The sequence below is a fragment of the Acanthochromis polyacanthus genome, chromosome 13, assembly GCF_021347895.1.
Source record: "Acanthochromis polyacanthus isolate Apoly-LR-REF ecotype Palm Island chromosome 13, KAUST_Apoly_ChrSc, whole genome shotgun sequence".
Classification (NCBI taxonomy): Eukaryota; Metazoa; Chordata; class Actinopteri; family Pomacentridae; genus Acanthochromis; species Acanthochromis polyacanthus.
In genome coordinates, this window is record NC_067125.1 from 12,399,468 (window position 1) to 12,425,019 (window position 25,552).

At 41.1% G+C, this 25,552-nt stretch overlaps 1 protein-coding gene across 2 annotated transcripts in view; it reads left to right on the forward strand.

Moving 5' to 3' along the window:
* Positions 1-1,298: 1,298 nt before the first annotated feature.
* ankrd13b (ankyrin repeat domain 13B) overlaps positions 1,299-25,552 on the forward strand; it is a 58,110-nt gene continuing 33,856 nt past the window's right edge. Inside the window, exons 1-2 of one of the 2 annotated variants that reach the window (XM_051957900.1) lie at positions 1,299-1,789; positions 7,892-7,984. In XM_051957900.1, the coding sequence (XP_051813860.1) occupies positions 1,682-1,789; positions 7,892-7,984 (201 nt within the window). In that variant the 5' untranslated portion in view covers positions 1,299-1,681. The remainder of the gene's footprint in view (positions 1,790-7,891; positions 7,985-25,552) is intronic. The other variant, XM_022207890.2, reaches the window with a different exon arrangement.

The window sequence follows — 25,552 nt, forward strand, 5'->3', positions numbered from 1 at the left end:
TAGAAGATGTATTAAATTCTACTATTTTATTACCCAATGAGAAAAATGTTGTTAGATATGTATAAAAAAATGCTTAGACATAATATTACGGCCAATTATTCGGCTTTAAACAGAAATACCACAACCAGGGTAATTTTTTAACCTCATTATGAACAACATGAAATGCTCATTTTCAATATATAAATTTATAACAAGTTTTTAGCTGTATAAATAATCAAATACATACACATGTTCAGTCTTTTGTTGCTACTGTAGTAATAATTAGTTTGTTTTGATCTGTCACAAACATTGCAGATTTGTCCAAAAAAAGAGCCAAATTTCTAAAATGCGCTTTCAACCAATAAACCATACTGAATAGAAGCCAACACAAAGTTTTGAGCAGAAATAAAGCAGTACAAATGACCAAAACACTATAATGGACTGGTTCAGCCTTGAATTAATCTTTAAATGCCTTTTATTTCCATTATTGCAATCAGTTTTGCTGTTTTGGCTTAGTCTCTGGTGGTATGAAGAGTTTATTTGCAAAAACTGATAACTCCATTTTTATAAATTTTCAGAAAACTTTTTTTATTATTTACTTGAGATAATATCAATCAAACTGAAGCTGACTGGATTTAACTCAGTAGAAAAATACATGACAAAATAGAAAAATAAGAAATTATTGTTGTTATTGTTATTATCTCAAGTAAACAATAAAAAAGTTTTCTGAAAATGTATAAAATGGAGTTATCTGTTTTTACAAATAAGCTCTTCATATATACACACACACACACACACACACACACACACACACACACACACACACACACATAGCTTGCTTATATATGCTCACACATATATGTATATATATATTTTAAAAGACTCTACACACAGATACAGCACCTCTGCCTCTACTGCACTGTGCACTTTTGAATTTTTCCAGGAATACACTTCTGATACAACTTAGTATGCAAATTTAAGAATCCTGGGAGCACCTATGCAGCACGCAGCAAAAATCTAAAAATCTAAAATCCCGTTGTGTCACAATTATTATTCAAAAATGTCACTAGCAAAATAGTACATATTCATTGTGTAATATTCACTACACTAACAACAGTAAGGCTGGGCTACTTTTTTTCACCTAGAAAAAGATGCATTCAAAGCTACAGATCACTATAAGATCCTTGTATGGTGTTATGGCACTTCCTTTTAAACATATTTTTTTCCCCATTTCTGCGGTTCTCTTTCATTATGCATGTGTTTTATCGCATCATCCCTGACAGAGGATTGGCTGAGTGTGCGCACATTTCATTGCAGCTTGTCAACGCATCTTTCTCAGTCACCACCGGATGGGAGGAGAGGAGGAGGAGGAGGATAGATGTGTTGGAGTAGGCAGGGGAGAAAGAAAGAGAGAGAGGCGAGGGGTTGGTGGACAAGAAATAAAGGTGTAGCCTGTGATCTACTGAGACAATCAAGCGAGGGGGGTTTTCTTTCTATAAATGATTTCACGGGGCTTTCTGGAGCAGAGCGAGTAGTGAATCATCCTCCCTTTGCGCCTGACGCGTAAGGTTACCCCTGTACGCCTTTGGGCATCACTGCTCGATGAAGGATGATAGGCTTGATTGTATAGCGTGAATTCCCGACTAAAGTGTTCTTGCAATTCACAACGAAGACAGAGGAGGAGGCAAAGTATGATCCGAGGATGATTTCTGCTAAGAAAACTCCGGAGAAGAGTCGTTATCCGATCCACTATTTGGTGTGGCACAACAAACACCGACAGCTGGAGAAGGAGCTGGCAACGAACGAGCAGGTGAGACAGAAAGGAGCGATCAAACACATCTCAGCTCTCAGACACAGGCCTGGGTCTTTATTACAGGCGATTATTTATGCGTGTGTGTGTGTGTGTGTGTGTGTGGATCCGTAGCTGTGAATGCTGGTGGTGTGGACGCCATCCACGGAGCACCTCATTAAGAGCCTGGTCAATAATAGCGCAGTTAATTGTTATCTGCTGGGTGGAGGGAGACACTTGTAGCCTGAACCGTGTCGTGAGACTTGGATATTTTCTCACTCCCTCCCATTTTAAACATCATTTTGTGACCCCCACAGGCTTTTACATGTTGTGTGCTACATAAGGTGTGTGAATTATCCATCCTGCCAGTCATTTTAAATTTGCATGGGAAGTTATCAGGAGTTTATTCCTGGAAAAATTCAAAGTGCATCCTGGTGGTATTGCAGTGTCTCACTCTCTGTGTGTGTGTGTGTGTGTGTGTTTGTGCCTGTGTGTAAGAAGCATTATTTGCTACATCTACTCAAAAAAATAAATAAATTGTGGGCTCTCCACCTTCCCACCAGCACCTAAACCATTTGTGAGTGGGTGAGACAATGCGGATACTGTAGCATGTGGGCGAACAGTTGCCAACCACCACAGTAAATACAGTAATAGAATCACTGAGGTGTTGTGTTACCTTGTGGGCTTCACATTTGATGTATGCAATAAGCACAAGCATGGACGATTATTTCCTCGTGAAATTATCGGCTTAGTGTGAGGGGCCAGATAATGTGATAAGAATACTATTATGTGTGTCTGAGAGAGTGAGAATCGAATGCAGGAGCATACATGCTTGTGAACTGAGACTTTTTTTTTGGAAGCACTTTCCATTATATAAGAGATGTGCTGCAGGTTAGCAACAGATTTTGAGTGCGTGCCTCATGCAGCGGGTCTCAAGACATCACATTTCTACACATGTGTACACACACTTGCCCACACACCTGCCAACGCACGCACATCCTTACCTTCTCGTGGTTATAAAATCATCATACAGGGAGCATTTTCTTTACACCAAAATGCACTGCAAGTAGAGGCAGGCATCGGCTGGTTTACCATGATCCCTACATTTACCGTTAAAGAAGGAGTGTGGTGGTGACATTTAACCTTTAACCATAATTACCACCGGGACATACATGGCACACCTCACAGTGAAGAGGCTGTGAGAGCAGACTTCTGGTATTCAAGTCAGTGCTAGATAGTAGTGTGCTGTGTTTCGTAGAAAGGGGAGATTAAAAAAAAAAAAAATGTGTGAGACAAAAACCTTTCAAACCCTCACATCATTTTTAGACTCACACTGGCTCAAGATTTAATCAAAATGAGCAGAAGACTCTTCACTGGTTGTTTGGTTTCATTAGAATTGTATCTGTAATGCACATCTTTTGCCAGTAGCTAAACATGCGATGTCTCTTAAAAACAATGACTTAAAATGTCTTGACAAGCACTAGATGGGTTGTAATAAAATTTAATGCAGAACAGATGTTTCTCGTCTCCAGGGGATCAATCCCAATGGTTTTAGCGATTCCCTAACTTTCAGCCTCACCCACTGGTCAACAGTTTTACTGTCCAACTCTTTAGCCAACATCAGGCTGCCTCCAGAACTGGTGACCAACGTCCCAACTGCTTCATCTGCACTGGGAGATTTATGCTGATGTTTTTTTGACCTCTTAGGGGTTTACTAGATCATCTTTATCAACTCAGTCCCAGAAAAGATCACATATCCGTCATCAACAGGTCTGATGGCTGAAACATGCAATGATACATGCAGCCTGAATGACACCCTTTTCTGAAAGTAACTCAGTAATGATATAACTCTATGGGGCAATTATCAATGAAGCAGAACATATAGTATTTCCAACATTGATCACAGATTAGTTTATAATCACAACCTCTCAGTCCCTCTCTGGCCATGGATTAAACCCCAAAAAATGTTCATCTATGTATCAAAATTAAGTGTTTCCGTTTTTTGTTCTCCATGAAATTAGTCCTTCAAATGGTTTAGATGTAACTCTAGAATGTGTAGATCTATAAAGTCCCTGCCTCTCTCTCCACCCGTCCGTCCACTGCTGCACCTCAAGCACACCAGCTCATCTATAGGCAGGCTCAAACACTGTGAAATTGTGTTATGCAATGGCAAGATGCAATGTTGGAGGAATTCAGCCATACACGTTTAAACCAAAAACTAGTTCTGATAAAGAATACCGATATAGAAAGCCCCACCTGACAAGATGGAGGAATTGGCAAAAATGCTCAGCCACTGTATATTTCACTCATGATGTGTCTTTCAGCATACAAAACTAAATATGGACATGCTGCTAATAAGGTAAAAACATGATTTTCACTAGAGAAGGTCTCTAAATGCAGAACTGCTGGCTTATTATTTCCTTACCTTTTGACCTCTTTGCTTGTGCCTTTAATTTAACACCTTGCACATTACTTTACAGTGGGTAAAATTTGACATCAAGTTCTCTAAACTGAAACTTTGGCTATGTGTTTGGTTTACACAAATATAGGCCCAATAAATTAGCCCTCACAGCCCCATAGTCATTTATTTTTCAGGAACCCTTGTATCTATAAATATTTTATGATGCAAATTTTATTCCCATCCGCAGTGCATTTGAACCCAGAACCTTTAAGTCATACCTTAATCTTAATATTTTTATAAACTAAGCCAAATATAATGACTTGTCGGTATTTTATATTCTGTACCATTTGAGATCAAACACAAATCTATAAACATCTCAGGCAACAAAGTGCAGATTACCGTTAATAAAACAGCATGACCAGTCATCCCCCTCTTGTTTGAACATAACTTTTTTTTATTGTAACTCTTAATGTGGATCTAAAGTGCACAACTCCAACGGCTATCATAGCAGGCAAACGTCCTGTTTATATAATGCTGTGTGCCACAGCAGTAACAAACTGATGAAACCTGAACACCCTGTATGAATCTAAATCTGTGACGTTTCAAACAATAGTAAATCATACCATCTAGTTCTTCTGTCTTCTTGCCCGAATTGGATTTCATAGATGACATACTTTTTTACTTGAATGCGGCTTTAAAACTGTTTAACGGTGTCAAAAAAAGGCTCCGACAAAATAGAAAAAGTGAAGAAAGTCAGCGAGCGTGACGTATTTCATTTTTCAGAACAACCATTATTCCTGGCTCTTTTCACGCCAGCTCCAGGGGCATTCTCCTCCTGTAAACCTCGGTTATCAACCGTTAGATGAAAGATCCGAGCAAGTTGTGAGGAGGCAGGTACTGAAGTACAGCCGAATATGAAAGCTGACAGTATTTGTTTTCTTGTTCCCCTTACATTGTTGATGAAATTCGTATGGTTGCATGCACATATCAGCTACGTAACTAATAAAATTACCATCAAATCAGCAGCAGATCCTACAACTCATTCCATATACAGTTTGTTATGGTGAACTCAGCCTCCTGGTTACATCTGATGCTGCTTAAACTAGGACAGCACACAAAGGACAGACTCCAACTCTGACATACCTGTGAAACATACATATGCGATGCTGATGACAGGTGCCAAGAAGTATTTTGGATAACTGTGACACTCCCACGGCTCCGGTCGCTTCAACTCATTTTGACAGCAGAGATTTTTTTTTCATAGCTGCAAGCAAGTTATGGAAGTCGGATGCTTGAAAAGTAATGAATGAGTCATTCAAATGTAAAATGTTCATCTTTCTTGAGCTTCTAAAATGTCCGCTCCAGTGATTCAGGACAGCAGTACAACCTTGCCAAGTACGTCCAAAGTCTACTTGGCCTGCCTGCTGTGCATAACCAGGACACTGCGTGATATGCATTGGCCTAGACTTAGATTTCCATGCTCAGAATTGGAATACTGCTAACGTAAAAATCAAGGCCACCAACCTATTTCTCACTGACCCACTGTGATGTTATCCAGCTAGGTCAACAAAATGAGAGAGAACACGAAGGAGCAAGAAAAAGTGGTACTTTGGATAGAAAAAAGATGAGACGATGAGGCAAAATGTTGTAGTTTATTAACCGTGTTTTGTATGCATTATATGTGTGGCTGTTACTATCAGCCACTAAGCAGCATATGGTCAAAACCAACATAATGTCTTGTTTTTGTAAGCAGTATATTCTGGGGAAAAGTTGTTAAAAAAATGTGAATTTGCAGAAACACTATCCAGTTCTTTTTTCATAACCAGAGACAGAATTACACACGTACTCTGGCTTAAGTAAATGTAGTTCATGCAGATATGGACTCTACTGTGCTGTTCATTGTAACTATTTTCAGCTTTTTTTGTATTTGATTGAATGGATAACAGAAGGATTATACCCTCACTTGGCAAATGCACTGGAAAAACTGGAGTGAGTTTGTCATCCACTTCAAGTGGGAGTGAAGACAGAGGCGGATTCCTATTGTGAACAGCAATCACGCAAAACGACAGGAGCAGAAGCAGGATATCAGAGAGACATGGGCATCAGCCTAGCTTCAACAATATATTATTACAGCTGTGCGCTCTGATAGTTTCTGTGATATCACATAAAAGGCATTAGAATGTCACATTATGGCCATGCTGTTACAGCCCGCATAACAAAAGCAGTACAGTGCAGATATTGCATAATAATGTTTATTCTCTGATGAATCCAGTTTCCACTTAGCTGTGGAAGAAGAAGAGTATAATATAACTGACCTCTGTATTATACCTCATGAAAAGAAAAAAAAAAACGGCCGTCTCCTTTTCTGAGCTTTTTCGAGCCTGCCCAGCCTTTGGTAAAATGATGAGACTCATTTCGTTTCACCATGCGCATGCATCAAATATCCGGCACTGTTTCTGATCACAGTCTTATTAACTTCCAATAATGCAGTGACTGGCTGGGGTGACATGAATCCTCTCCAAAAACTTATTCCTTTTGTATCAAATGTGCATAATTAGACATGTGTTGTTGCTTTTTTAGGGGGGTGGCTTAATGCCAACTCATGCTTTCTGCACCTGCTTTCCGAATTTCTTCATTCACCCAAATCCGTGAGACGTCCACACGCATCTCAGAATTTGTCAGTGCACGGATGTTTGTCAGGAAAAGAAGTGGTGCTTAAAACAAATGTTTTGTTTGAGGAGCAAGTGTGCGAGGTGACTCTCCATCATCTCCGCCTGTATATTTCATCATTGACATTGACGTGTACCTATTGTAGTATAAATAGAACCACTCTCTGCTTTCAAAGTCTACATTGGTGTGCCCACACGGACACGGAAAACATGAATTGGCCCTTAGATGTGACTGAACACCTAAGCTTCTTCGAGAATATGTGGATCTGTGAAGTTCCTGCCTCTCTCTCCGCTCATCTCTCCACATTCGCTGCAGCTTGAGCTCATCTTCATGTCTCCTCAAACACTGTTCCTCATTTGGTAATTTGTAACACTGAAATGATTCAACTGTATGTGTTCAGATTTGAAACTGATTTTGAATAAGAATAATGATACAGACAGCCTCATCCTGCCATTGAACAAGATTGGTTCTTAAGGTTTGTCATGTATTAAATCCTGAAAGTCTGAATCTGTGTTTTTGAGCATGTCATCAGTGCACTGTCGGGTCAATGTGAAAATACTCAGACATGGCACTCATTGTATATTTCACCCATCATGTCTTCCAGCATACAACACCATATGCTGTGATAAAAAGGCGTTTAAAAAGAGTTGATTTTCACAGGAAGGGATCTTTTACCCTTTGATGCACAACATGGGTCAAGAGATACCATTATCCATTGAATATGGGTCACTTTTGGCCCATGTTGTGCGTCAAAGGGTTAAATTCCTGTTTAGCGCTTGTGGTGTGAAAGTGCTCGACTCTCCAATGCTTGCTGTATGTATCTGTATGTTTGTGCGAGTGAGTGAGGGGCTGAAGTGTTGCCACGGGGAAGCTCGAGGGGAGTCGCAACATAGGAGTGGTTAAATAAATCCCACAGACACACAGCTGACCACAAAGAAAAAATGATCAGAGAACCAGCAAAATAGAAAGCAAAGCAGGTGATAAAAGAGAGGATGAGAGACGCTGAGATTAGATTTTTTTTTTTTTTTTTTTTTTTTTGCTGTTTTTACCAGCTTCGTGCTCAGGAGAGAACTGACAGAGGTGGAATAGGAAAAGCAAGGAGGCCACACTCGCAGACTGAACCGAGGCGCGGAGGCACAAACAAGGTAATGACGGGAGTGAAGACGGAGTGTAGAGAGGTGGAGAGGAGGTGGGGAGGAAATAATGACAGACTTTGACCATGAACAGAGTCTGTCTGTGCTGCACACAGACATAAATGCACAGTGTAATTGACAAAGAACAGGGCCATGTGAGGTGTGATGGTCTCTGTCAGGACAAAGGCAGGAAATGACAAAAACATTTCTCTACTGCTGTTTCTTGTCCTCTCCGTGTCTCGGAGTCTGACCCCAGATCTATTCCTCTCGGAGCATGGTTTCATTATGATGCCCTTGGCAAGGTGCTAATCAGCATTATAAAATCTTACGCTGGGTTGCCGGCTTGGGGGAACAGAGCTATAAATTAAGGTTCATGGGTTCATTGCCTCCACTCTAAGCTGAATCCTTACGCCGACCATCTGCTGTGTGCTCACACTTGTCTACCAACATCTTCTTTTCTCTTCTCTTCTTCTCACTCTATAGTTTCCTTGGTGCCTTCTATCCCTCTTTTTCCGAACCATCTATCCATCAAACCCATCCCCACCCCTCTCACATTCCCCCGAGTAATAAAATCCGAGTCCAAATTGCAGCATAGCAAAACCACAAAGTGATACCACGAGGCCCGGGTTGGGTCAGATTTAGTTAAGCCACTGAAAGCTTTTAACAGGGAGACACAGAAAGACACTCAGATTGATAGTAATACCGCTAATAAAACAAGCATTAGCAGTTATTGTTCATTTAAAGGCAGGACCTGAAATCTTTCCTGTCATCAATTTTGCTCTTCCTTTGACATCAAATTTTCCTGGCATCGTTTCTGTGGGCGGTTACGGTCACACTACTTCAACCAGTAGGGGAGGATACTGTGGTGCTTCTCTGCTTTACTGGTTGTGTGTCACCTTGAGAATTGGCAGAACATTCCCTCATGTGAATATTTCAACCATGATTGTGTTGACTGTAGGTTTCGTGCTCCATTGTGTTAATCGTTTATGTGGTTTTGCGGCCCGGCCAGCACCTCACAAGAGGTCATCATCACCCAGCCAGGGCTCAGCATTGGTGCACATGTCCTGACCTCAACTGGGAGCAACTTTGAGCAACTCCTGAGCCCTGTAATCATGCCTTCGATGTGGAGTAAACAGGGGAAGAGGAGCGTGAGGGACCGGATTCCTTTTAAATCTGATAATTTAATACGATTTTGTGGCAGTGACGTTCCACTTCTGCTCGTCAGTGCCTCGATGACTTGCCACCAAGGAATAAACCATGCAGAAAACATCTTGGGGATGTTGTCAGATTGTTGTGGCAGACATCACTATCTGATGGCAGTTGTGGCTCTCTGCCTGGCGAATTGGATTTAATTACCAGGAATTCACACCCTGGAAAAAACTTGTGAGGAAAATATAACTGGCTAGTCGGAGAGCCTCAGCTGCCTGCAGCCTCAACTGTGCCGCAATCTGCTGTGTGCTCACTGATGTGTCTGAGGGCTATCATGAGTGTTCCTCCAAATGTGAGGCCGTGCTTTCCTCGTGGAAATAGGTGCCTTTTCTCATTAGGGTGTGCGGGTAAGCAGCTGTCCCAGGTGGAAAGGTCAAATATCTCATGAGAGCAGCTGGTTACATCAGCTCCGTTGAGACTTGAGCTATTCCTGCTTATGCTGGGAAAGAAGCACTCGAGATGAGGCAACCAGTCATTTCATGTCCCAGTCCACACCTGTGGTTAAAGCCCTGAGAGGACACCTTGAGATATCTATGCAAGTTGCCCGCCAAAAAGCAGTGAATGGATGCATAGGTAGATTCTGTTGTCCAAATCACCTCCTAGCTTAGATTTGTTTTTTATCTTTGTGGGATGTTTTGCCAAAGGAAATCATGTTATAAACTCCTCCTCATAAAAGCATTGTTAATTATTCATGCTTACACTGGGAAAAAAAGAGAATTGTTGGATCAAGCTGAATTAATTGCCTCATTGAATGACATTTATCCTAAGTTAAGAAGTAATATTAATGCCATTGGATTAAGGCAGATGTACTTAAAGCAGTTAATTCCACTCAAACAGTTTGTCTTGCAGCTTTATTTGAAGGCAAGTCAGCTTGAAGTTTCCATTTTTTCTAATTTTAAAGTATCTGCTTTGCCCAAACATGAACCACAAAACTGGATTCTTGTAATTAGATTTACTGTGATGTGCTTTTCTTTAGTCTCTAATCCGACTGAAAGAAAACACTGGTTAAGTCCTAGCTAAAAAGGGATTATTATTGAATTATTGAAATTTTGACAGAAATTTAGACTCACAATGCTAAAAGATGACTAAACCTAATTTTTGTACTTTCACTGAAATTCAAATGCTACTTTAAAGGGACAAAGTTTCATTTAAAATCGATAGAATCCACAAAAATAAGCCAGCATTCACCAAAGCAGAATGATGAATGTGATTCAATTGAAACTGTACCTGACTTCAGCTGCAGGTCAAATAGTATACCTTTTGTGGTGTTGTTTTTTTTTTGTTTTTTTTGTGGCACATTTCAGTTTAGCTGAATCCATACATCAAACAAGGCAGTAAATGTCCAAATCATTATTCTGGCACTTCGAAATTTAGGAATTTGTGGTGCCATTTGCCCCTTTTTTGTTTTAAAGTTGCTGTTTCCCCCATTTTACCATAACCAATACACTTAAGCTTCTCAAGTGCAAGTGAATAAAGGAGTATACACAAATAACAATCCTTTATTTATCCTCACCTCACCAATTTCTTGCAGGATGATGCAAAAATGTCTAAGAGAAAATGGCCCCTTTGATTTTATTGTCATCCCAAGGAAACTGCAACTGTCCTTTGCCAAAGCGCTGGGTTAACCTGAGATTACTATATAATTCACTTCCACACACACACACACACACACACACACACACATGCACAGAAGAAAGTACGTGACAGCTGTGGCGTTTCACTCCAACGGGCGACATTATGTGATTATGCGTTTTTTATACTGTATGCACTGTCTGCCTCATTCAAACAAAAGATTTGTTCTGCCAGTGTCACTGCATCTTATGCAATAAGTGCTCTCCCTCCGACGGCCTGCGTGCGCATCTTTCCCTGTGTTCTGGTGAGGTCTTTCAGTTCAGTGCAACAAATAGGTGTCAGCCCTCTCAGATAACCATCAGAGGAGCTTTCTCTTGGCTTCTGCTACGATTCTGACAGGTCAATCAGCATCTCAGGCCATTTGTGCTCTCGGTGTCTTCTTGTCTGTCTGCTAGATCTATCTGTAGAGATCGGGGCTGGCAGTAAACAAAGTGCAGTGAAACAGAGGAACATTAAATATGCTGGAATGTAGGTCAGCGCTTTCGCTTGATGACTTGGTTTTATTTCCGCAGTTTGAATTCGTAGCCTCTGAATGCACCTGCAACGGTGGGAATGAACCGATGCGTCTTAAGATGGGTGTGATGGGTGGTGGTGGGGGGTCACCATTTGTCCCGCTCACCCTGTCATCTGTGACGCAGGTTTCATACCGTCCTTTTATTTTGGAAGCAGCGTCACAATGAAAATGGATCAGGGTTTCATGGCAGTCTAGTATTTGTCAAAGTCTCCTCTGGATGGATAATCACAGAGGCGAGAGGGGAGGCGGGGGGGAGGAAAAGTTATTTTTACACTCCCCCTTCCCATCGTCACCCTCTGCTCCTGTGCGCCCCATGCACAAACATTTTGGGAAAACTGCTGTATGCGAATAAGCACAATTGTGTGTGAGTGTGTGTGTGTGTGTGTGTGTGTGTGTGGTGTTTGGATGAAAGATTGATGTTGGCCTAAGTACCTGCCAAGCCACATCAGGCCAGGCACACACGGAGTGAGGGAGAGAGGGGGAGAGAAAAAGGGAGGGAGGGTGAGTGAGAGAAGGAGCAGATGCCACAGATAGAGATGCCTATCAATAATGCAACCTCCACTGAGCTCACTATTGTGGAGGGCCAGGAACAAATGAAACAGAGGGAGGGAGCGAGGATAGCATTAAAAAAAAAGCACAGTTTGATTATAAAGAGCAGCTGCAGGTTGAGGAGAGACAGAACCGAGAAAGAGGAAGCAAACAGAGACGAAAGAGTTGATGAAGCAAAAGGATTAAACTGTGAAGGTGATGACAAAAAGTAAAATAGGGCAAGGACAGAAAAAAGTACACGCGAAGGCCTTAAAGAAGAAGACACATAAGGATAGAGAGAAGACACATAGAGGCAAGAAAGCGAAAGCATGAACGTACTGCTTCCATTAGGTCCAAATTTTATGCAAACACATGCAGAGCTGCCACAGTGGGGAAAAAATTCTCACATCTCATAAATGCAAAAGTTTCTTCTTAAAACAAGGAACTATATGACATTATAATAAGAACATTTTCTTCTTATAATGAAACAGTTTGACATGATGCTGATGTTGACACTTTGCCCATTTTTAGAAGGAGATCACAAGTTCAGAAATCACACAGATGGAATAATGCAACATTACAGTCTTTTATTTCCCTGGCTGAACAACAGATAAAAAAATTGCTCTGTAGTGCCTGCACACTACACTCTCATTTATATTCCTTTGCCAAAGCAAAAGGTTAGACTGTGGCTCTAAAGGGAAGAAAGACTTGATTATTTCATGCAAATGCTGACACTCAGCCATTTATTCAGCAGCAGCAGCAGCAAAAAAAAGTTTAATTACATAATTAATCTGTCTGATATGGATTATGGTTAAATGCTTAAATGAGGTTATTCGCTTGCATTGCATTTCATTTCATCAATACGGCTCTTCATGTCTGTACTGTAAATACATCGATGAAGCCAGCAGTGAGTTAGCTTATCATAGAGTGGGAAGAGGAGGGAATAGCTAGTCTGGTTCTGTTCAGAGTTGGTGTCTTTAGATGGAAGCGAGGTATACTGACAACTTTGAAGACAATTTAAGTTCATAAGAAATTAGTTTAGGGTAGACGACAAGTGCGTCGAGTGGTCGGTATAAATATGGGGCAGCGAGGTAGGAAAATGAGGCAATTGGGTGGGCGGGGAAGATCAGGTGGTTACTATAATGCAGGAGACGGTGGCTGGATGTGCAAACATGAGAGAGTTACAGCTTGTGGCCAGGACAAAGAGCAAACAAGGCAAGAGTGAGGTCATGAACCCAGGATGTGATTGAATAGTCGTGTTTTGCTTTGTGAAGATTCCTAACTTGGTTATATGACGTTTAAGTACATTAGTGGCAGCTGGTCAAATTGTGTGAATGCTAAGGAGAGATCCATAGGCTACACTGGTCCATCGATTACAAAGGGGGAAACCATCTTACTGTTTTTTGTGTTTTGTTTTTTTTCCCTATGACCTCAGCAAGGTCATAGGGAAGTGTTTTGGAAACGTTTTTTTGACTATTCAACCACAACCTGTACCACAAGCAGATTTGTGCCAGTTTTTCTTTCTTGTTTTGTATTTAAGCCTAAAGATATGCAATCAATTTTTCTCATCTAATTCAGAAATACAGAAATATACGTATTTCCTAAAATGTCAAAGTTTTCCCTAAACTTTACAGTGCATTTTAAAGAAAATATTTGCTAATTAACATAATCCTACACCACATGTCGAATGTACAGTGTGGTTTTATCAGTTGCTTTGGTTGTACTGGATTCCCTGTTATAATTAATAAAACATTCATGTCGATTTAAATATTTAATTATTTCAGCAAAACCAAAAGGCCTTTTGTATTTTTTGTCAATTACACCTCTATTTCTGAAGTCATTTCAACACATATTCCAACATGAATTCCATTTAGCTGATTTACTTTCAGGCTCCTCTTCAATGCAGCAAAACCACAGGTGTTGCATTAAATATGACTGCATTCATTCAGCTTAGTTCCAGGGCCCACGTTGTGCATGCTGGCTTGCTATAATGGCTTATAGGGAGACAAATAATCAAACATTTGTTTCACCTGTGCTTTTCTTGTAGCCTAGCCGCGCTAGACAACCCACGGCAATGAATTTAATTCTCTGCCAGGGTGGGTCTAGTTACCCTCCATAAGGCTCGAGGTTGGATTCTCCTAAAACTGGCCGGACGAATCACCATGAAGTGTAGAGTCAGAAGGCGGGCGTAACTAAGTGACGACAGAGGCGCGACGATTCTGACAGAAACAACCGGCGCACAATAAACAGTTATCTTTCGACTCGGCTTTGGCCACAACCCTTAAAGATTTGAAGCTAAAATTCAACTTGAAAGATAAACAAAGGACAGCACTGAAGTGTTTCATTGAGAAGAAAGACGTATTTGGACTTATGCCGACGGGATATGGCAAATCCTTAATATACCAGTTGGCTCCGCTGGTTGGGAAGCTAATGGGACTTAGCCACAATCCGGTGCTGTAGGAACTACGTCAGCCTATTCGTTGCGCTGATTGGTTGTATACCTACCCAATTGCTGCAGAGTGATTTGAAAGACAACCTTTTAGCCCGCCTCCCTCCCTGTCGAGCGTTCCTAGACCCTTATGTCTTAAGAGCTGGGTCTAGCGCGGCTAGGCTACTTTTCTTGCTATGGCAAGTCAAAATGTCGGCTGTGAAAAAAGGCATTTCATGCATGTTGCCTCACTGTCACAGCCTGTTGAGGCACTGAGAAAAATGTATTGGTTGCATCTTATCTTTACGTGGTAAGGGAATATGTGTGCATGGTTTAGTCTCTGTGTCGTAAACACTTCCCTAATGTCTGTCTGTCTATATCTCAGTTGTTTTAGCAATTTCCAATTGTGAAACCTTAAATTGTGCAACGTCTACTTTACACAGTGTGACACATCGTTTATCACCACAATATGACCTCTATCGTGATTTCACTGTAGAATGGAAACCAGGAGATGAGTGGGGATGATGTAATGTGCCTTCTGTAACTACAGAACCACACAAGCCACCGAGACTGACCTGTATGTGTCTGAGTGTGTGTGTGTGTGTGTGTGTGTGTGTGTGTGTGTGTGTGTAGACAGTGCATGGCCATTTAGTTGTAAACAGCTATTTCCTCATGAGAGTTCCCATTTTGTAAATGGGGGAAGGGGAAGTGTTCTTCATCATTATTTGACTCAGTGTGTGTGTGTGTGTGTGTGTGTGTGTGTGTGTGTGTGTGTGTGTGTGTGTGTGTGTGTGTGTGCGTGTGTGTGTGTGCGTGTTTTGTTTTCCAGCTGAGCATTGTTTACATGTGAATGAGTAAGTATGTCAGTATGTCTGCAGGTCAGCATGTTGTGGTGGGAGGACATTAGCTCTGAGTGGACTTAAGTGGTACTTCTGTGTGTGTGTGTGTGTGTGTGTGTGTGTGTGTGTGTGTGTGTGTGTGTGTGTGTGTGTGTGTGTGTGTGTGTGTGTGTGTGTGTCGCTGATGCCACTGTGTTGGAGTTAAGCCCGTTAAAATGTTCAGTCCACACGTCGCTTTATGTCACCAACGCTTGCCCAAATATGACCCCTACCCTACCAGTAAAGTTTGTGCTGTCGTTTATCTAGAAATCACATTTTAAATTACATCTCTCTGCGTGTTCTGTTAACTCTGACCGCCGTCTGTCACAATTTCCCCCTCCTTACCGACTGCTTCTGATGCAAATTGGACCAAATGAACTACGGCAAATCACTGAAGCCGCGGTACGAGACTGACGCTGTTTTCTGATGCCGCTCGGAGGTGTCATCACAACAGATTTCTCATATGCTGACTGGTATTGTTTAGCAGATTTGACAAGGTGTTGTGTTTCAATGTTGGTTACACACAGAGGAGAGCTGATGATGGAGAGGTTGCTGGACCAAAACATGGTTCAAAACTGGCCCCTTTGAAACATCTGTGGCAACAACTTGCTCTCAGTTAACAAGCTCTAAATTTGAATAAAACGTCTGAATAAAGCTAGCTCTTAAACACCAAGAGCTTGATGTGAGCTGAATAACACTGCAGGGATTCATTTGTCATGCTTACTTAGACTGACTTGCAACGACCAGCATAATGGATGTTATGCCTAGTAGTATAATGCATCACAGAGAAGTGCTATAGGAAAAAATAAAAGCTAAGAAGACACTTGATGAATATTCTCCTATTCTTTCTTTTTTAATCGTTGTTTCACGCAGACAGGGGCTACGTCAGGTATTTTGGAGGAGAAGGGAAGTATACAGTTCAGTGGATTGTTCTGTTGTTTCCCGTCATCCTCTGTTATATACGCTACCGGTCAAAAGTTTTAGAACGCCTCCATTTTTTAAGCTTTTTTATTGAAATTCAAGTAGTTCAAGTCCAATGAATAGCTTGAGATAATACAAAAGTAAGTGGTGAACAGTCAGAGGTTAAAAAAAAGGTAAGGTTACCAAAAAATTGAAAAATAATGTACATTTCAGAATTATACAAAAAGGCCTTTTTCAGGGAAGAAGATATGGGTTAACAACTTAAAGCTGTTCTGCAGCAGTGGAGGTTGATCAAGCCTTGAAAGTTGGTGCTACTGAATCCTACAGGTGTCCCAACTATTCTTGATTACTTACAACCCCCTCTGTCTGCATAAAATTAGTGTTGGAACACACCGTGGCACCAAACCCTCCAGAGCATTATTTGAACAGTATTACATTGCAGAAAGTAGTGTGCTGCTATAAAAATGAAGAGGAAAAGGTCATTTGCAATAGAAGAGAGACAGACCATCAGAACACTTAAAAATGTAGGTGTTTCCTACAGAGAAATTGTGAAGAAAGTCAAGGTGTCAGTTAGTACAGTTTTCTTCACCATCAAAAGGTTCAGAAACTTTTAGGAATCACTGACAGGAAGAGGTTTGGAAGACCAAAAGCCACAACAGAATCAGAAGACAAGTTTCTGAGAGTCAACAGCTTGGTGACAGGCGGCTCACAGGACAACAGCTTCAAGCACAGCTTGATAGTGATCGTAGTAAGAAGTCTCAGTTTCAACTGTGAAGAGAAGACTTGGAGTTGCAGGTTTGACAGGTGGAGTTGCAGCAAGAAAGCCATTGTTAAGATGTCAAAATGAGAAACAGAGGCTTGCCTGGGCCATGAAACACCACCAATGGACTTCTGAAGACTGGAAGAAGGTATTATGGACTGATGAATCAAAATTTGAAATCTTTGGTTCATCATGCAGGATTTTGTAGGAGAAAGGATGGTTACTCAGTGTGTGACATCAACTGTCAAACATGGAGGAGGAAGTGTGAAGGTCTGGGGCTGTTCTGTTGGATCCAGGGTGGGTGACTTTTACAGAATGAGAGGAACCCTGAACCAAAACAGCTACCACAGCATTCTGCAGCACCATGTAGTACCCTCTGGTATGTTCCTAGTTGGTCAATGGTTCATCCTACAGCAAGATAATGACCCAAAACATCAGTCCAAGTTATGCCAGAACTATCGTAGGAAAAAAGATCAAGATGGTGAGCTTGAAAACGTGAAGTGGCAACACAGTCTCCAGACTTAAACCCCATGGAGCTGGTTTGGGATGAACTGGACAGAAGAGTGAAAGCAAAGCAACCTACAAGAAGCACACATTTATGGGAACTTCTGCTACAGAGATGAAAGAACTTTCTGAAGAATATTTGATTTCCATTGTGGAATGAATGCCATGAATGTGTTCAGCTGTTACATCTGCCAAAGGTGGCTACTTTGATGAATTTATAATACATTTTGGTTTCTAAATTGATATTTTTTTTTAACTCAATTTGTTTATTTGTGCAATGATTTCATTTCAGAGTACAATGAGACTTTAATATACATAATTTACAATAAAAAATGGGGGTGTTCTAAAACTTTTGACTGGTAGTATGCATTGTACTTAGTGTTTTTTGGCAGCATACTGTACTTTCTCTGACCTGTCTTTTTCTACACCCTCCTGTTCTTCTGTCATCACTCTTACTTTGTCTTTCCCTCCCTTCACTTTCTGGCTTCTTTCACCTCACCACATGTTTCTGTTTATCCTCTCCCTGATTAGCACCCTTCTTTCACCCCGGTCTCCGTGCTGCATTTCAGCCTCCACTTTTCCAGATGAATTGTAAAGCGAGCTGTAAAATATGCTTAAACTGATAATCACCAACATTACACACAGCCACTCAAAGGGGGAGCCGTGGATGAAGAGACAGCTGCAAGACAGTGCAAGTGCCATAAAAAGACAAAAATGAAACAAGAGCCAAGTTGTCTTTCTTTTTTAGACCCATAATCTTTGTTCCATTCTTTCTATATCTCATGTGCTTACAACAATATGTGAATGCTTTCTGTCCAACATACCATTTCCATTTTTGGAAGGGAAATGTTTTTCAAGACTCAGCATTTATATTCAGTTCATGTTTTTCACTAGCTTTCTCTCTCTGTCATGTTGTTTAAATGATGGACACCTTACTTTCGACTGTGCTTTCTGTGACTTTGACGGGTCGTCACATTTGTGCTGCATAAGCATGAGTCGTCTGCGGCGTGCTTTGAGACGCTGCTTGCAATAAAACGTGCACGCACACATACATGCACAAAGTAGCCCCATTTGCATGTTACACCGGGACCCCGTTCATTATCCAGCACACACAAACAAAGCTGACTGCTCGCTTTCTTCCCCTGTGTTGCTATGACGCTCCAGCCCTCCGTTCCCTCCCGCTATTCCCCAGCCTCCACAGCTCCTGAGAGGCTCCCTCATGTTGTTGTCTCCTTCAGCTTCCTTCTAACTCTCTCTTTCCTCTTCCTTCTGTTCTCTCTCCTCACCCCTCCTCCCACTATCTTTGTTTGCACTTGCAAGAGCTATCATTGCTCTTTTCTTTTCCGCTCTCTCTCCATCTTCGCCCGTCTTAGATGTTACAGTTGTTGCTGACAGGCATTTTCTTACAACAGAAATCTCTACCCACGTTATTTATGTCGGCCTCTTTCTCTCCTATTCTTTCTCTTTTGGAGAACTGTCCAGAGATTAGAGATTGTGCAGAGATAGTGCATTCATTAACACATTAAAACCATGGTGTCATGTTCTTATTATTGAGTTATGCTTTACTAAACTCGATTTGCTCCATGTTGAAACATTTTTAAGCATTGTGCATGTGATCATTTGCACATGTATCATTGTGTCTCTCTGCATTCATTTACTCTTCCATTTTAGCGTGTATCCCATGTGGTTTCTTCATTTCCCTTGCAGACAGGACAAATAGAAGACTGCAGTAACTGCTTGATAATATACACACGTGGACAAAATTGTTGGTACCCCTCAGTTAAAGAAGGAAAAACCCACAATTCTCACTGAAATCACTTGAAACTCACAAAAGTAACAATAAATAAAAATTTATTGAAAATTAAATAATCAAAAACAGCCATTACTTTTGAATTGTTGATTAACATAATTATTTAAAAAAACAAACTAATGAAACAGGCCTGGACAAAAATGATGGTACCTCTATAAAAGATTGAAAACTATTTGACCAGAGTGACATGATTAACTCAGGTGTGTCATTTAATTGACATCACAGGTGTTTCCAAACTCATAATCAGTCAGTCTGCCTATTTAAAGGGAGACAAGTAGTCACCCTGCTGTTTGGTGAAAAGGTGTGTACCACACTGAACATGGACAACAGAAAGCGAAGGAGAGAATTGTCCCAGGACATCCGAAAAAAAATGATAGACAAACATCTTAAAGGTAAAGGCTATAAGACCATCTCTAAACAGCTTGAAGTTCCTGTGACAACAGTGGCTCATATTATTCAGAAGTTCAAGACCCACGGGACAGTAGCCAACCTCCCTGGACGTGGCCGCAAGAGGAAAATTGATGACAAATTGAAGAGACGGATCGTTCGAATTGTATCCAAAGAGCCCAGAGCAACCTCCAAAGAAATTAAAGGTGAACTCCAAGGCCAAGGTACATCAGTGTCAGATCGCACCATTCGTCGTTGTTTGAGCCAAAGTGGACTTCATGGGAGACGACCAAGGAGGACACCACTGCTGAAAAACTCATAAAAAAGCGAGACTGGAATTTGCAAAAATGCATGTTGACAAGCCACAAAGCTTCTGGGAGAATGTCCTTTGGACAGATGAGACCAAACTGGAGCTTTTTGGTAAGGCACATCAACTCTATGTTCATAGACTCAAAAACCAAGCATACGAAGAAAAGAACACTGTCCCTACGGTGAAACATGGAGGAGGCTCAGTAATGTTTTGGGGCTGCTTTGCTGCATCTGGCACAGGGTGTCTTGAAAGTGTGCAAGGTACGATGAAATCTGAAGACTATCAAGGCATTCTGGAGAGAAATGTGCTGCCTAGTGTCAGAAAGCTTGGTCTCAGTCGCAGGTCATGGGTCTTCCAACAGGACAACGATCCAAAACACACAGCCAAAAACACCCAAGAATGGCTGAGAGAAAAGCGTTGGACTATTCTAAAGTGGCCTTCTATGAGCCCAGATCTGAATCCCATTGAACATATGTGGAAGGAGCTGAAACATGCCATTTGGAGCAGACACCCATCAAACCTGAGACAACTGGAGCTGTTTGCTCATGAGGAGTGGGCCAAAATACCTGTTGACAGCTGCAGAACGCTCATTGACAAATACAGAAATCGTTTCATTGCAGTGATTGCCTCAAAAGGTTGTGCAACAAAATATTAAGTTATGGGTACCATCATTTTTGTCCAGCCCTATTTCATTAGTTTGTTTTTTTTAATAATTATGTTAATCAACAATTCAAAAGTGATGGCTGATTTTGATTATTTAATTTTCAATAAATTTTTATTTATTGTTACTTTTGTGAGTTTCAAGTGATTTCAGTGAGAATTGTGGGTTTTTCCTTCTTTAACTGAGGGGTACCAACAATTTTGTCCACGTGTGTAAATGCTGAGTCTTTCTGGTTCCACTTGTTCTGTTAACCTATGTTGGACCATTGCCGCCAGTCATTTTTGATATTAAACACTGAGGACAGTAAGTATTCATGGGAGCTTCCTCATGCAGGGTTGTACTTTTTTTTGGTCTGCTGCTCAGCTAGTATTTTTTTATATCTCCAATACATATAAATATTCTAACTACACCAAACAGTCACAATCCGCTCTAAGTGGTCTCATTTCAGTTCCTAGAAAGAGCTTTCAGCAGCTTCACCGAAGTCTTCATCAAAGTGCTGATTCTGAGACATGCTACACTTACCTCCTAAAGTAATCCTTAATTAGAATTCAAGCGCTGGACGGACTGACAAAAACTGACCTTGGATCAGCCTAGAGTGGGATAATGGTGGCCGTCAGCAGCTCTGTTTAATTGGATGTCAGATCTAAGATCAGTATGGTAAAAGCTGCTGATTTTGAAGGAGTGTGCTGCAGAGAGATGCAACATGAAAACAGCGGTGCATATAAAAGCCAGGGGAATGGAGAAAGAGAGGGATGGGCAGCTTCATGCAGAGCAGTACAGGCAGTAGTTGATTAAATCAGATGGGCATAGAGACACGACTTCTCATTAGGTGTACAAGCACCACGAGTCAGATAATCATACACAGATCCTAATTCGTTGCTTAACATGGTCACACTTGTAGGATTTTTTATCTTTCTGATCAATGATGACATAGTGTACTTTTTGTATCATATGTTATCATTTGTGGCAGAGGATGGATGATTGTCTTGTCTGGTTGTCTTTTCAGTAAATTCAGATGAAAAGCAAGACCTGTAGCCCTTACAAATAATTCAGGTTTTTGGCAAACAGCAAAGGTTAACTCAGGCATGGGCAAACTACGACCCCAGGCTTTTCAATTCGGCCCGTGAAGTAATTTTGCCGATATTAGAATTGACGAAATTACAGTAAAGACCACATTCATTTGGCCTTCCCCTGCAGTACCCGACATTTCTGTTGTCTCCACTAGATAGCGCTCCAGACACAAGTGACCTTTGTTGGTTTATTTTCTATTCTTCTACTTTGCAACTAATATGAGTGGACCAAAGAAAAGAAAAGTCGACAGTGAATGTCGATTGTTTCAGAAGGAGTGGACTACTAAATATTTTTTCGCTGAAGTCCGTTCAAAGGCTGTATGTCTTATGTGCAGTGAATCCGTTGCGTTTTTTTTTTTAAAGAATACAATATCAGCCAGCACTTTTCCACAAAGCATGCTAACTACGCTAGCATCCAGTCAGCGCAAGAACAGACAGCTATGGCTCAGAGGCTGGCAGCCAGTTTACACACTCAGCAAAATACGTTTTTTCTGCAAACTATGATTCTAGAGTCAAGCATGAAGGCAAGTAGCATTTAAAATAGCAAAGGCTAGCAAGCCTTTCTCCGAAGGGGAGTTTTTGAAAGAATGCATGGTACAGACAGCAGGTCTCCTGTGTCCAGAGAGCAAAAACAAATTTGAAAAAAATTGTTTATCAGCAGGACAGTTAATCGCCATGTTGAACTGATGGACGAAGACTTAGCCAGCTCACTGAATGAAAAAGTGGAGTCCTTCAAGCTATATTCATCAGCACTGGACGAAAGTAATGACATAAAAGGCCCTGCTCAGCTTTTAATATTTATTATAGGGATTAATGAACATTTTGAGACAACGGAGGAATTTTTGACCATGGAATTCATGAAGGGAAAAACACGAGGAGAAGACTTGTAGGACAGGATGTCTGGGGTCATCCAGAGGATGAAGCTGCCGTGGTGTAAACTTGCCAAACTCGACAGGAAAAAACGTCGGGCTGCTGAAAAGAATCCAGGATAAGGTGAAGGAGGAAAACCCTGAGCTGGATGTGATTTTCCCTACACTGCATAATCCATCAGGATTATGTATGCTCTGTAAGTCTGTTTTGCATCTTGATCATGTCGTGAAGCCAGTCGTAAAACTCGTTAACTTTATACCAGGGAGAGGGCTTCAGCATCGTCAGTTCATTAAGTTTCTAGAAGAAACTGATGCTGATCACCAGGACTTGCTTTACCACTCTCATGTCCGCTGGTTAAGTTTGGGGAAAGTATGTCAGCAAGTGTGGGAGCTCAAAGGCGAGATTAGCTCATTTTTGGAGGTAATCGGGAAAACCGATGATTTTCCTGAGCTGTGCGACAGAGATTGGCTGTGATTTTGCTTTTACCGTGGACAAACTGAAGCACATGAATGAGCTGAACGTGAAGCTGCAAGGGCAAGATCAATTTGTGCACGAAATGTACACAAATGTGACAGCCTTCAAAGCCAAACTGACTTTATTCTCAAGACAAATGTCAAAAAAAAATCCTTCGCTCATTTCCCTACACTGGCGACGCTGACAGAGGCCAGTGGACATGTGATGAAATATGAGGAATCACTAGAAGACCTACATGGAGAATTCTGCCGTCGGTTCTCTGATTTTGAAAAAAATGACAAGACACTTCAGCTGGTATCATGTCCCTTGTCACAAAACCTAGAAGCAGCACCTCAGGAGTTGCAGTTGGAACTGATCAATCTTCAAAGTGACTCAGTCTTAAAGACGTTCAGCTCCCTTACACTGAATGACTTTTAGGCTTCACTAAGTGAAGCCAAGCTTCCAAACATTGGGAAGGTGGCACAGAGGATGCTGGTGTTGTTCAGATCTACCTCCGTGTGTGAGCAGATGTTTAGCGTGATGAACATCAACAAAGCACACCTCAGATCCCAGTTAACTGATGAACACCTCAGATCGATCCTGAGAATTGCCACAACCAAATTACACCAGACTTTGATGCACTGGTAAAAAAGGGTGACCAACAACACTGTTCCCACTAAAACTGAATGTGAGTATTCTTTGCTTTGTCAGTATTGTCTTTATCATGAAATTCATATTATTTTGCACAATCTCCAACCATCTGATGCTGGTCTGACCCGTCTGTCGAATTTCAAAAGTCAATGTGGCCCCTGAGCCAAAAAGTTTGCCCACCCCTGGGTTAACTCATGCCAGTGTTGCCACAAACTTGCAGAAAGTTCGTACTTTAGCTTTCAAATAAGGTATTTAGCAAACTTGGAGTGGACTTATGGCTAACTTTGTGGTAAATGTATGACAAACAGTCCAGTCTGTTAGCCATACCCACGTATCCTTCACAGGGACACATGGTGGCTGGAGACTTTCCCAGCTTAGACTGGGCGAGAGCCGTGGTGCACCATGGACAAGCTGCCAGTCCATCACAGGATTAACACAAAGAGACAGACAGCCATTCATTTAACATTCATACAGCCAATTTTAAATCACCTTTTAAGCTACCCACGCATGTCTCTGGACTGTGGTGTGAAGCCAGAGCACCTAGAGGAAACACACACAGGTAAAATGAGATCAGTCAACCAGCAGATTCAAACATTAAAGCACGAATTTGCCATTAACTTGCTTCAACAGTGAACACCTCAAGTAAAAGTTTTTTTCACAAAGTTTGGCACAGATCAAATTTGCTTCCGAAAATGTTACCTTGCTGCAAATTTTCAGCAGTATTGTCAAAGGTTAATCACATATTTCTGCCAGAAACCATTACTGCCAGAAATGCTATCTATGGCAAACATAAACTGACAAGGGTGTGTCTAATGACAGATTTTTTCCCAGGAGATAGCTTAGTTAAGTTTAGCATTACTGCCAAACTGTGCTTTGAACGTGTTTGCTGGTAGAGATCGACTGATTTGGAATTGATGCCGATTATTTGCGATCAAGAAAGGCCCATAACCGATTTCTGGAACCAATATGCCTTACATGTAATGTTTTAACAACATGTGACAGAGATCCTGTCCTTCATAACTAGATTTCTTCATTTAATAAGGGTGACTATAACTGAACGTGGAAAATCAAAAGAGGAGTAATTCAATTAGGATGCTCTGCGGTGGCTGTGTTTGGAGAGACTGAGATTGATCAGTTATGTATGTTGTTCTCTATTTTCTTAATCTTTTGCCTTTTTAACACTTTTATGCCTACTAATTTCCATATCTCAAAGCATTATTAATTATTGTTTTCCAGACTGTAATTCAGGGTAGTATGTGACTGCCTTCTAACTTAGCCACTAGCCATTAGCATAGCCACTGTGAAAGGAGCTAATTTCCAGGCGTTTCCTCCAGGCTTTTATTTTGAAGGTGTATTTTTAATGCTACAGGCTTTTATTTTGAAACCATTCCAGCGGCACAGGAAGTGTTTCTCTAAGAAGAGGTTTCTTGACATGATGAAGACGCTGCTGAAAAGTCCTAAAATTCATGTAAAAACAACAGAAAACGGTTCCACTGTTGCTGTCTAGCAAAGGAGGTGTCTAAACTTAGAAGCAGCTGGAATGGAGATAAGACAGACAGGTGAATTTGTGTTTAAAATAAGGCTGAACGTAAATAGAGGCTTTGTGAAACATCAGAAGCTTCACCGTCATTCGTCCCCCGCACTCGCACACATTGGCCCGCCTTCTTCTTCTTTGGTGTTCCTCTCCTTTCTGCTTATTTTGGAGTTAATGTCAGTTAAACCAGCTCATTTGCGCATTACTGTCTACTGGGCTGAAGTGTGGAGCAGAAGTTTGTCGACAACAAAAATATTCAATAGTATTAAAAAATTTTGGGAAAATTTACTGGTCGCACATGCAACCATTTAGTCACAGTCTGGAGCCCTACACTATGGCTCATCAATAAATCCATGTACTTTGTGAAGTTTGTGCAAAACTGAATTATTTGAGTCACACTCATTCATTAATACTTCTTGCTCTAAAGGTGCTGGTATTCAAATTTTTTAACCTTGTGCAG